Source organism: Gossypium hirsutum, chromosome D07, assembly GCF_007990345.1.
Source record: "Gossypium hirsutum isolate 1008001.06 chromosome D07, Gossypium_hirsutum_v2.1, whole genome shotgun sequence".
NCBI classification, from domain to species: domain Eukaryota; kingdom Viridiplantae; phylum Streptophyta; class Magnoliopsida; order Malvales; family Malvaceae; genus Gossypium; species Gossypium hirsutum.
In genome coordinates this window covers 9,487,498-9,499,447 of record NC_053443.1, presented here as the reverse complement: position 1 = coordinate 9,499,447, position 11,950 = coordinate 9,487,498, and the positions used below count along the sequence as shown (strand labels likewise).

The 11,950-nt window shown below is 32.0% G+C and overlaps 1 protein-coding gene across 1 annotated transcript; it reads left to right on the top strand.

Moving 5' to 3' along the window:
- Positions 1-229: 229 nt before the first annotated feature.
- On the top strand, positions 230-4,734 carry LOC107953935 (protein DETOXIFICATION 8). Its single transcript, XM_016889380.2, has 7 exons — positions 230-1,113; positions 2,272-2,816; positions 2,901-2,987; positions 3,080-3,136; positions 3,636-3,874; positions 3,958-4,163; positions 4,252-4,734. The coding sequence occupies exons 1-7, from the start codon at positions 883-885 to the stop codon at positions 4,309-4,311; spliced, it is 1,425 nt and encodes a 474-aa protein (XP_016744869.1). The 5' UTR covers positions 230-882; the 3' UTR covers positions 4,312-4,734.
- The last annotated feature ends 7,216 nt before the right edge of the window (positions 4,735-11,950 follow it).

The following is an 11,950-nucleotide window of genomic DNA, read 5'->3' as shown; positions in this document are numbered from 1 at the left end:
ATATTTCGATTTAACATTCGTGTGAATCTTGCTCACTAACAGTCATCTCTAATTTTAACTATTGCGTCCCATATGAAGTTATTAATAGCATGTCCAATTATCACTCTACCTAAGCCTATAGTGACAGATCACTTGGCCACTTATCCTTGACCCACTAATAAGGACTCGACACGTGATCTCTCAAGACTACAACTAAGAGTATAAAGCCCTCGACTCCGACAAAAAATGGAAACTCCTTGCTTTTCTCCTCCAAACCTTCTCTTTTGATTCTAATCTTACCACTTCCAAACATCATCTATGATGGCTCTATGGCTTATATCCAACTAGATAAAACCGGTTATCTCCACTGTCCGCTCCGCCTTATTAGATCCAACCATAAACAAATAATAAAATAATTATATAAACAAAAATTTAAGCGTAATAAGCTTATTAAATAAAAACAAAAACATCATTTACTATAATAATAATAAAAACTATCCGCAAAGATTTTTTTTTGCATTCTTTTTATGTTTAATAAATAAGTAGGACATTCATTTAAAGAAAAAGAAAAATATCATTTTATTTTATTTTTCCTCTCAATTCATTATTTTTTAAGATATAGAATACTCGGCGAAGCGTTTGAGACAGTAGTCAAATAATTGATTTGAATGATTAGGTGGAAATACTCGGCGAAGCGTATAAGAGACTCCAAGGTGTACGCTAACTAAAATGTCCACGTGATTTAATTTATTTACCATTAATACCGACAAAACCTTATCATCTGCTGCCGTGGACGTAGCAGCGGAAGCAGCAACATTACTATTGTAATAAATATCAGTCTGTGCCGTGGAGAAAAGTGAGAAACATTTTTTGCTAAACAAGAAAAAGAAAGTTGCCATAAAAATGGACAAGGCACTGTTACAGGGAGATGATCGGAAAACATGGGGGACGACGGTGTTCGTGAAGGAGCTGAAGAAGGTGAGTTACATGGCGGCACCGATGGTGGCTGTATCGGTATCACAGTATCTATTACAGGTGATATCGTTGATGATAGTTGGTCATGTGGGTGAGCTTGCTCTTTCTGGGGTTGCTATTGCCACTTCTTTCACCAATGTCACTGGCTTCAGTTTACTTGTAATAATCCTTCTTCTTTTCTCCTTTTCTTGCTTTTCTTTTTTGTTCTACTTCAGTTTTTTTATATATATATTTTTGAAACTGTTTTTAAACCCTAAACTAAACGAAGGATTTGAGACAAAGTAAGAAAATTTATATTGAAAGGCTGAGGTGAGGTTAAAAGAGCTTGAATTAAATTATAAATTTTATGAAGGATCAAATATGTAATTTATCCGTCTCGTTTGGCTTGGGGAAAGTACTACACTGACAAAGTATACGTTAAAATATAATAAATTTTCTGAATGAGGAAATGAGTTGGGTAATATGATAGATTTAGTTTGGACTGGATTTAGTTCAGGGTTAACATCAAATATTTGAAAATAAAAATAAAAATTTTGACTATCATATTATAGATGACGAGTCATGTAAACTTTATTCTAACATACATGAATTAATATTTATTGTATTAATTTTTATATGTTGAAATAAATGAAAATTTTAATTGAAGAGTTAATTTATTTTTTAATTTAATGTATAAAAATTAATTTATTTATTTTTTAAAATAAATTAATTTAAAATTTTAATACAATAACCTTGATGTTATTTTTACCATTAAAAAGGTAAAGTTAAAGGTTTAGTTAAAAAAAATCTCTTCAAGTATTAGAAAAGATGCTTTCTTCGTAAATTGAGCTCTAAATTTTCATATTGGCCTTTAAAGGTTTTTCTTTTTTTCTGAAATTTTATTTAGATTACTATTTTTATCTTATTTTACTCAAAAAGTTATATGTCTAATAAGAATGGGTGATGTGTACTATTGTTTTTTAGTAAAATGGAACAAAATTAATAATTTAAATGTCATTTTTAATAAAAAAATTTTTAAGGAACTATTTAAAAAGTGCTATAGTTTATGGGCTAGTTTATGAATAAAGCCTAAAAAAAGGACATATAATAGCATTTTAATTCCACAAGTTACAAAGGCCAAAGTGACTTAATTTAGCTTAGTTCAAGTTTTCAAATCACTAGCACGGGATTATTATTATTTTTACTTTCATGATCGGATCCAATTGAATCTGGTTTTTATTTGAGTGAATTAGATAAAATATTTTCAATTCTGTTCATAATTTTCAAGGTCTCAATGTAAATCGATGGCTAACACTATATAATTTTCGTTGGAAACAGTTTGGAATGGCTGGTGCATTGGAAACACTAGGTGGTCAGGCTTATGGAGCCGAACAATATCAAAAGCTTGGAACCTACACTTACTGTTCAATCTTATCTCTCATTACAATTTGCCTCCCAGTTTCCCTCTTTTGGATTTTTATGGACGAATTCTTAATATTTATGGGTCAAGACCCTCAAATTTCACATGTAGCCAGCATTTACTCCATTTGGCTCATCCCTGCATTATTTGCCGATGCTATTCTTCAATCACTGGTTCGTTATTTCCAGTCCCAAAGCCAAATTCTCCCATTGTTTTTAAGTTCATGTGCCACCATATGCTTCCATGTACCACTTTGCTGGGTTCTAGTACATAAAACCAATCTGGGTTACGTAGGTGCTGCATTAGCAATCACACTTGCCTTGTGGTTTAATGTCATTGTGCTCGGGTTTTACATGAGATGGTCCGCTAGTTGTGAGTCGACTCGGACTGTTATTGTGGGGGATGTTTTCGCGAGTATCAAAGAGTTCTTAGGCTTTGCACTCCCTTCTGCTGTAATGTGTTGGTATGTATATTTCAGCTTTCTTTCTTTGTTTACTAATCAATTTTTGAACGTACATATATGTTTCATTTTTATTATGATGATCAGTCTTGAATGGTGGTCATTCGAGCTTCTCGTACTTCTATCCGGCCTTTTACCGGATTCGGAACTCGAAACATCGGTTCTTTCTATATGGTATGTAACCAAATTTATTCGAAACCTCGGTTTTTTTTCATTTTTTTCAATAAGATTTTTACTGATTTCTTCTCATTATGTGCCGAGTAAAGCCTTTCAACAACATCATTACACTACTTCGTACCGTATGGAGTTGGTGCTGCTGCAAGGTTAGACGAATATCTATTATATCCGGTAAAAGTACATGAAAGATTTTATACTAGGAGTTAAATTACATTTTGTCACTTTTATTTAAAAAATAAACAAATTAATCTCTGTACATTAAATCAAAAAATAAATTAGTCATTTCTATTAAAAATTTTATCTATTTGTATTGTTAAAAATTGACATATGGCTGAAGGAATAATTATATAGTGATATATGGTGTGCCACGTGTACTTTATGCTTATGTACAATGACCAGTTTTTAACAATAGAAATGGATTTAATTTTTAAGAGAAAGACCAATTTGCTCTTTAATCTAACGTACAATGATTAATTTATCTATTTTTTGAATAAACGGGGCAAAATACATTCCGACACCTAGTATATGAACTGCCATGGTATTTCTACCATTATATTGTGTATGCCATTGACAAAAGCTTAATTGCATATGCATTGAGACTTACATGTGCCACTATGCCACTATGCCACTCCTTTTGTTTTGCAGTACTCGAGTTTCGAATGAACTAGGAGCAGGGAACCCACATTCGGCTCGAGTAGCAGTCAATGTCGTGATGATACTCGGAATTTTTGAAGCAATGACTGTTAGCATAACCCTCTTCAGCTGCCGTTATGCTTTCGGATATCTGTACAGCAACGAACAGGAAGTTATCGACTACGTTGGAGAAATGATTCCTTTAATTTCACTATCCGTCATCATTGACAGTTTACTAGCAGTTATTTCCGGTCAGTCTCTATACGTTGTTCCTCATTCATGTGATATTCAGACAAATCAAGCTGTATAACTCGAGTTTTCTTGCACGTTTCAGGTGTCGCGAGAGGAACCGGGTGGCAACACATTGGAGCATACGTGAACCTTGGGGCATACTACCTTGTTGGAATCCCAGTTGCTGCTCTGCTATGCTTTAGCCTACATCTTAGAGGAAAGGGACTTTGGATTGGAATATTGACCGGTTCTTCTTTACAATTGGTTCTTCTAGCTTTAGTTACTGGTTTCACAAATTGGCAAAAACAGGTATATATATATAATAGTATCATCAAAATTTTGGGATTTGAATGTTAATGTGTTTAGCTAAGTGAAAATTTTGGTATGGATGTTGCAGGCAAGCAAGGCACAAGAGAGAATATTTGAAGAGAAATTTTCCAATGGATTATTAGCTTGAAGAAACATGAACTGGTCATGTGTTGAGCTACCAACATTTTGATTTAGTTCTTATGGATTTTGTGTTTAGTTATAAACCTTTTAAGTCACCATGTTTATACAATAAATTGCCATCGTGTTGTCTGGTTTTATGTCCCACTTTTTTATGTCCATTAAATCTCCTGTCTATATATGTATTGCTGAGGGTTAGGTTTTCGATATGTTGATATTGTTTTTTGGTGAGAGTTTTGTTTCTCAACTTTATTGAAAGCTTGAGCGGGTTTATAAAGTAATTCTGTTGAGGGTTAGACTCTCCATATGTAGCTATGCTTCTGCATATGAATTTAGGATGCTTAATCATGACTGTTTGGTGCTATCTTTCACATATGTTTCTGTTGGACATTTAGAGATGTTAATAAGGCAGCTTATTTGTGTGTTTGGGTGATTTTATTGTATGGATGGAACACTCCTCTATTGATTTTGTCTTTAGATGCTACTTTAGACTTAACTAGAATGGGTGCATGATTTAAAATTAACTCTATCCGCTTCAGCTTAATTCTGTTTGTTCCACTGTAGTTAGTTCTACCTTGTTTATCTTTTGCTTCTGTTATTAATATAATTACTCAACCTTTAAAATAACAGTAAATTTATAGAATGTGAGCACCTCATAAAGTGCAAAATTATAAGATACAAAATCAGCCTAGTTCCAAAAATTTATCCAAAAATAACTTCAACTCAAATTTTACTTACTAAAAAAAATTCAAGGATAAATATTAAAATTACACATGAACTTTAGTTTAATGTGTAATGTTATCTATGAAATTTGATTTTGTGCAATTATATGAAATTTTGGATTGATTCAAATTTCACAAATTACTAACATAATTATTGATATAGTACCATTTTATGTTTATATTGCGTACCCAAAGAACTATGTTTATCCCATATAAAAAACTCGATGTAGTTATTTCTTTAAATGTGTATAATTGAAGTAAAATCAAAATTTCACATATACATTTGAATCACAATCAAATTTTATGTAGATATCAAATTACACTTTCGATCAAAGCTCATGCATGATTTTGAGATTCATCCTAAAATTTTAAAATCTTAACTTGAAAAATTCACTTAAAATATAATTTGAGCATTTGTTCTACCATTAGACCCTACCATGGAAGTCACTCCCTTGTTTGGTTAGTAGCATCACTTGGATTGCTTTTACCATGACTTTCAAGCCTTTCTTATCCATTTGCCAGTGTCTGCTAGATATGAGCTGATCTAAGTGGGTACCAATGCCTGTGATGTAGATTTTCATCAAATAAAAACAATGGACTAAAAGAGGCCCATTGATGGTCTTCTTCAGAGGCTTATGTCTTTTATGTTGCTTGCCTCTTTTGCCAAGGTTTTTTAAATGTTATCTTATTTTTCTTCAACCCTTATGCTTTTGACACTATTGACACATGTTAGTGATGTTTTGAACTCAAAGTAGAGTAAGACTTTAATTTAGGATGGCGATGGTTAACTAATGAAGAATTAGGGGTAAAAATACTATTAAGGTCTTTGTACTAGGAGTTTAATTGCATTTTACTCCCTCTACTAAAAAAAGGGGCAAATTAGTTCTTGTACGTTAGATCAAAGAGCAAATTAGTCTCTCTGTTAGAAATTCCATCCATTTCTACTGTTAATAAAGGGTCATTCTATGTCAGCATGAGGTATACATGGCACGCCACATGTCACTGTTTAATTATTCCATCAGCCAACCAATTTTTAACTAAAAGGGCCAATTTACTCTTTGATCTAAGAAACATGGACTAATTTGCCAATTTCTTAAGTAGAGGAGGCAAAATGCTATCCAACTTTTAATATAGAAGCCTCCATAGTACTTTTAGCCTACAAATGCATGTCAATTAGAGCAGATTCTCATACCCAAGTACCATTTTTGTTCTACACTTGACAACTTTGCTTGATGATTTAAGGAACAAAAGGTGTTTATAGAGACTAAAGTGGTAAAGATTGTCATGGAAGCTTGTGCTAAAGCAACCTATATAAAGAGATGTATCTTCACTTCTTCTCCATTGGCATCCATTTGAAAGAATGAAAATATAGATGGGATTATTAATGAGAGATATTAGATCAGTGAAGAATTTTGTAGAGAAAATAAGTGTTAGCATTGATTCCCCAAGATTTTGATATAACAGCATTTAAGATAAATTTTATATATTATATTTTTTAAGTCATTTAGTGAAAATATGGTCGAAAATTTTATCAAACATTTTCAAAACAATTTTAAAAGTTGAAAAATAATTTTTAAGAATTTTTTAAGTGTTTTCAGGTTAGGTACAACACCTTGGCCAAAAGGTACGATACCTAGAAGTTAATGTGCAAAATGGCATAGAGGTACAACACCCTTCCACCCAAGTACTGCACCTTACCCAAGAGGTACCGCACCCTTCTAGCTGGGGTGCAATACTTGTGGCTCAACAATCAAATTTTAAAGAAAGGTACCACACCCTAAAGGCTAGGTATCACACCCCAAAACTCTGCAAGTGTTTTTAAGCCCAAAATTAATTCTTCCAATGGTTAGAATTCATCCCCAATGATAATAAACGTTCACAAAATCATTCCTCAATATTAATACAAGTAAAAAACACATCAAGACACAAAAGATGAACATCCAATTCTTTATTTCTTCATTTTATCTTGTATATATATCTTGTAACAATCCGTTTTTCAGTGATGTCAGAAATGATGGTTTCAGAGCCTCATTCTCTGATGATTGAGCCTGTAAATATTATTAGTTAATATTTATGAGTCAACTATAATATTATATTAAATTTTGGTTTGATGAATTTGTTAATTGGATAGTTAGTTAAGGTATAAATGTTTCAACCCTAAAGTCAATGGTGTTGAAAAATGAGGTATCAGGACCTTTCTGTAAGTTGAGTTTGTAGATATTTTTATTAAATATTTACAGAGTTATTATATAGATGAATTTAATTTTGGATAGGTAATTTCACCAAATTAGTGGTTAATTATGGTACAAGGACTAAATTGTAAAATTTAACCGCTATAGATTTTTAATTTCTAAAGGACTTAGATAGTAATTAAAACAAAGCCAAAAGTGATGATCAGACCATTTTAAGTGTAGTGGACGGTTGGTGGTAGGGATTTTCTTAAAATAATGTTAAAATTCTTAATTAAATTTTTTTTATATGTTAATGAAATAATAAACAAAAACTATCATCTTTTTATTTTGTCTTCTGCATTAAAAATACAAAGAAGAAAACTTGAGAATCCATTTTTCTTATTTCAAGCTTTTCGACCATCGCATGATAGGGATTTGGGGACCAAATCATAGATAATTGTAAAAAAATCAAATTAGTGATTAGTCCTTTACGACTTGTTAATTGTTGATTTTGTTGTAATTTGAAATGTTTGCAATTTGATACAAAATGAGAGATATGGACTAAATTGCAAGAAAATGATAACATGACTAATAAATTGAATATGATCAATTGCAATTTAAGATATTTAATGAATTAATAGTTGAGTATGACTGTTCAAATCGTATTGGCATGAATTTAATATATATTATCGATACAGAGGACTAAATTGAAAATAGTGTAACTTGGTGAAACTATGAAGTTGTCTTGGAATTGAAATGAATCATGCTATGCTTTGTATGAAATGATAACTTGATTAATGAATTGATGATACAGAGATCGATAGAATAAGAGTTGAACTTGTAATGAAATTAGATTATTGGTTGCTCTATTAACTGTTCAACACTTTGGTGCTCTTTGATTAGCACTTATGTGCTCTCTGTTCAACACTTTGGTGCTCTTTGATTAGTAAATTTGTGCTCTCTGTTTAGCACTTCGGTGCTCTCTGATTAGCACTTTTATGCTCTCTATTATGGTGCTTTCTGGTATGGTTTAGTACTCGTGTATCGAATTTGTTTACTAAATTTTATCGGGTTAATTAGTATATGAAAATTGAGAAATGAAAATGATATGATATGATGCTTTTATATATATAAATAGTTGAACGTAGAATAAATATTGGAAATTGTATTGGATTGATGACTTCGTGTGAATAATACTGAATTGAAATGTTAAATGTTTATATTTTAATAAGATACGTTTTACAATGAACTCACCTTATTGAATTGTGTTACCATGTTTAGGCCTATTTGTCAAGTTAAATTACTTATTGTATTTATGTGTAAAGTGAGGTAAGTTGTTATTTTATGCCTATGAACTTACTAAGTATTTTGAAATACTTACTTTGTTGTTGTTTCCTTTTGTAGTTTTTCAACTTGTAGAACACGTCAATCGAATCGCCTTAGAGCTCACACTATCTAGCTTTTGATTCTATAGTCTTTTGATTGTTTATGTTGGGTTATGTGACATGCACTTAGGTATTTTGAAATGTTAGTTTGGATCTTTGTGTATGTATATATGTGTGTGATTTACATAGTGGTATTATTTAGTTGAATTGGTACTTTTGATGGAAATGTTGTTATAAACAACATTAATGATATGAGACAAGATTATGGCTTGTTGATAAATAATGCTTATGGTATATGTGTGCATTGTGAGTTAGTTTATGAATTTAATGGTAGCCTAGTTCAATGGTTGGTACAATGTTGTAGTCGAATAATTTAAAAGCATGTAAGAATGATGGTTGATTGAATTGAAATTGTGTAAGTTGACTTGAAATGATTTGGTGCCAATTAAGACATACTGGTTTTGGTTGTTGGGAAAATGTTTAAATGATATGTTTTGTAAAGGTTATGTTGGGCATTTTTGCACTAAATGGTTAGCTGTTTAGATGGCCAAGTGACTGGTGTCAAATGAATTATTTTGCACCAAAAACAAGTTCCTTGCTCCAACGTTGATTTCCCATCGTCGCAATGTTGGCCAACAATTTGTGATGTTCTGACAACAAGTGGTTCGACGTCGAGACTTGACATACTGTTTTGGCAATGTCACGACGTCAACCCTGAATTTTTAAAACTTTGCAATTTGGTCATTGTTCGATCTCAAGTAAATTTTAGAGCTCACGTAAGCTCGAGAAAGGTTTTAATTTGTACTGAATGATTAAAATGATAGAATTTATTAGTTTTTGACTCATGTTGTTTGTTAAATGTCTATAATTGTTCCGTTTTTTACTGTAGCATCCCATAGCTCAGTCCCAGCGACTGGATCGGGCGAGAGGTGTTACATATCTCTTATGTGGTTATTGTTAGATCCTTTTACCATTCTCATTTTCATTCTTTGAAAGAGCTTAACATTTGTAATCACACGCCTTTGAGAAGTCTCCATTGTTAACATATTTTATTTGTACTTGTAAAGGCTACTTGAGGGTTTTTATAGAAGGTTATAGTTGGGCCTTGTAAAAGCTAGAGGGTTATAGTTTAGCCACCAAAACTAAGGGGAAGGTTCTATTTCAACATTTTGAAAAAGATAGGGATTGTAAAGTTTATACCTTGTCCTTGAAAGGTATCAATTCAAGTATAGCGAATTGGGAAATCTTTGGTTAAGGTATACCAATGTAGTGAAGATAGGCAATTGGGGCCGAACCACTATAAGTCAAAGTCTCCAAGCTTTTCTTTCATTTTCTTGTCATCTATAAAAGTTTGCAAAGAATTTTAAAATATCAATTCACCTCCTCTTGCTATTTTCGGGCCTAACAATAAGGCACTTTTTTCTATCATTGGAACAATTACTTATTCATTGATAACTCTAAATTATATAGATTTTTAGAGCACCTTTTTACTTAGAATTTATGCAAATCTCGAGTATTTTGATAGCTAATTATGTGTTTTTAGTACATATTGAGAATTTTGGCACAAATAAATCAAGATTATAATTTTTGAGCAATTAGGTACTAATTTGACATAACTTTACTTTATGTTGCTGCATTTTGAAAATTTCATAATTTGTGTTACAATTATTGTAGCTTGGTACACTAACTTGTTCAATGTTCAAAGCCAGTATGAGTGAGACATGCATGTGAGCTGAATATCAATCAACATGGGATGGCAAGCTAAGGCATTGGACTCAACAAATTTATTTTAACCCAGCTTGGAAGTGGATTGTTGAAAAGAACAAGTCTGCTTTCTACATTGGAGCCCAAATTCTCCATTAAGGGGGAAAGAAGCCTGAATTCGGCAATGACTTGGTAGAACAACCCAACAAACTTTGGAACAATTAATTAAGGGTCCTTACATGTGTAAAAAAATCACAAATCAGCCCTAGTTAAACACTATAGTTTTCGTCCAACCCATGCCTTAAATCAAGCAAAAATCAAGCTTGAAACATGAAAAAACTTAACCCCTTGTTCCATGAAATATGGCTGGCCATGCATGATAGATTTCTAAAGGGTGTTCATGCTATTTTTAGAAAAATCCTAAGCCTTCCCTAATGTATAAATACCACCTCCATTCACCTCTCAAATCACTCATCAATCAATCATTCATTCATTCAACACACTCATTTCCCCTTCCTCTTCCACACCTAAAGCCTTCCATTTCCCTTCATTTTTCCCATCCTCTCTTTGAGATTTCCCCTAGTAAGCCGTTCTTGAAAGAAAATCTCTCTTGGTTGCCCACCTTGAGGAGTAATTTGCATCGAAGCAATGACGAAAATCAGAGGAAGCCACCACGGATAGTTCTCGAGAAATCACAGAATTCATCTCAGAGTTTCTTCTTCATTTCTCTTTAATTGTTCTTAGTTTATAAACATGTTTGTAAATTATTTGATTGCACTTAAATTGTTTCAGCTAGAATGGTTGCAATGCCTTAATTCGATTCATTCAATTCATGTTTATATTGTTCTGCGCCTCAATTATTTATACTTCCAATGAAAATCATTCATGTTATTCATGCATTAAGATATGTTTGACTGCATTAGAATTAATCGCTTAATCCAGACCAGATGGTGAATAATAGACATAATAATTGGAAGATGCATCGTTAATTTATATTCGAACAAGAATAAATTAAAGGCTTGTAATAATTCTGAAAGAACACTATTACCTTGCATAACTTTAGATTTATGTGATTAAATTGTTCCAAACTTGACCCGTCCTTGTTACTTTGCATAAATTTTAAGGAATCCTTAGTTAAATATTGACATAGAAATATGCATGTTTTTCTAAGTGATAAATCTAAGATCTTGAAAGAGCATATGATTGTAGATTTCAAGTTCATAAGTGATCGAGTTGCCATGGAATTTTTCCGAAACATATGTTAAGCATGATAATGAATGAATTAAATTAAAAGTTGTAATTGTTCTAGCTTATTCATGCTATTGTTGTTAAATCTTGTGAACTGTTGCTAAACCATTAATTGCATTTATTTAATCTCATTTGCATATTAGTTGTTAATTTAAATAGGACATCCATCACCTTCAAATATTTTATTTTCATAACCAATTTGTAAATTAATAATTTTACAACTGTTGATTAATAGGTACGATCCCTGTGGAGACGATGCTCTTTTTACTTACTTATTACTTGATAATGATTGTGTATACTTTCACATTCCGTCGCGCACCAAGTTTTTGGCGCCATTCAACGTATAATAACAACTAGTTTTATAAGCTGCTTGGCAGAATAAAGTTTTAAGGCACATCACAAAGGTATAATAAGAGTAC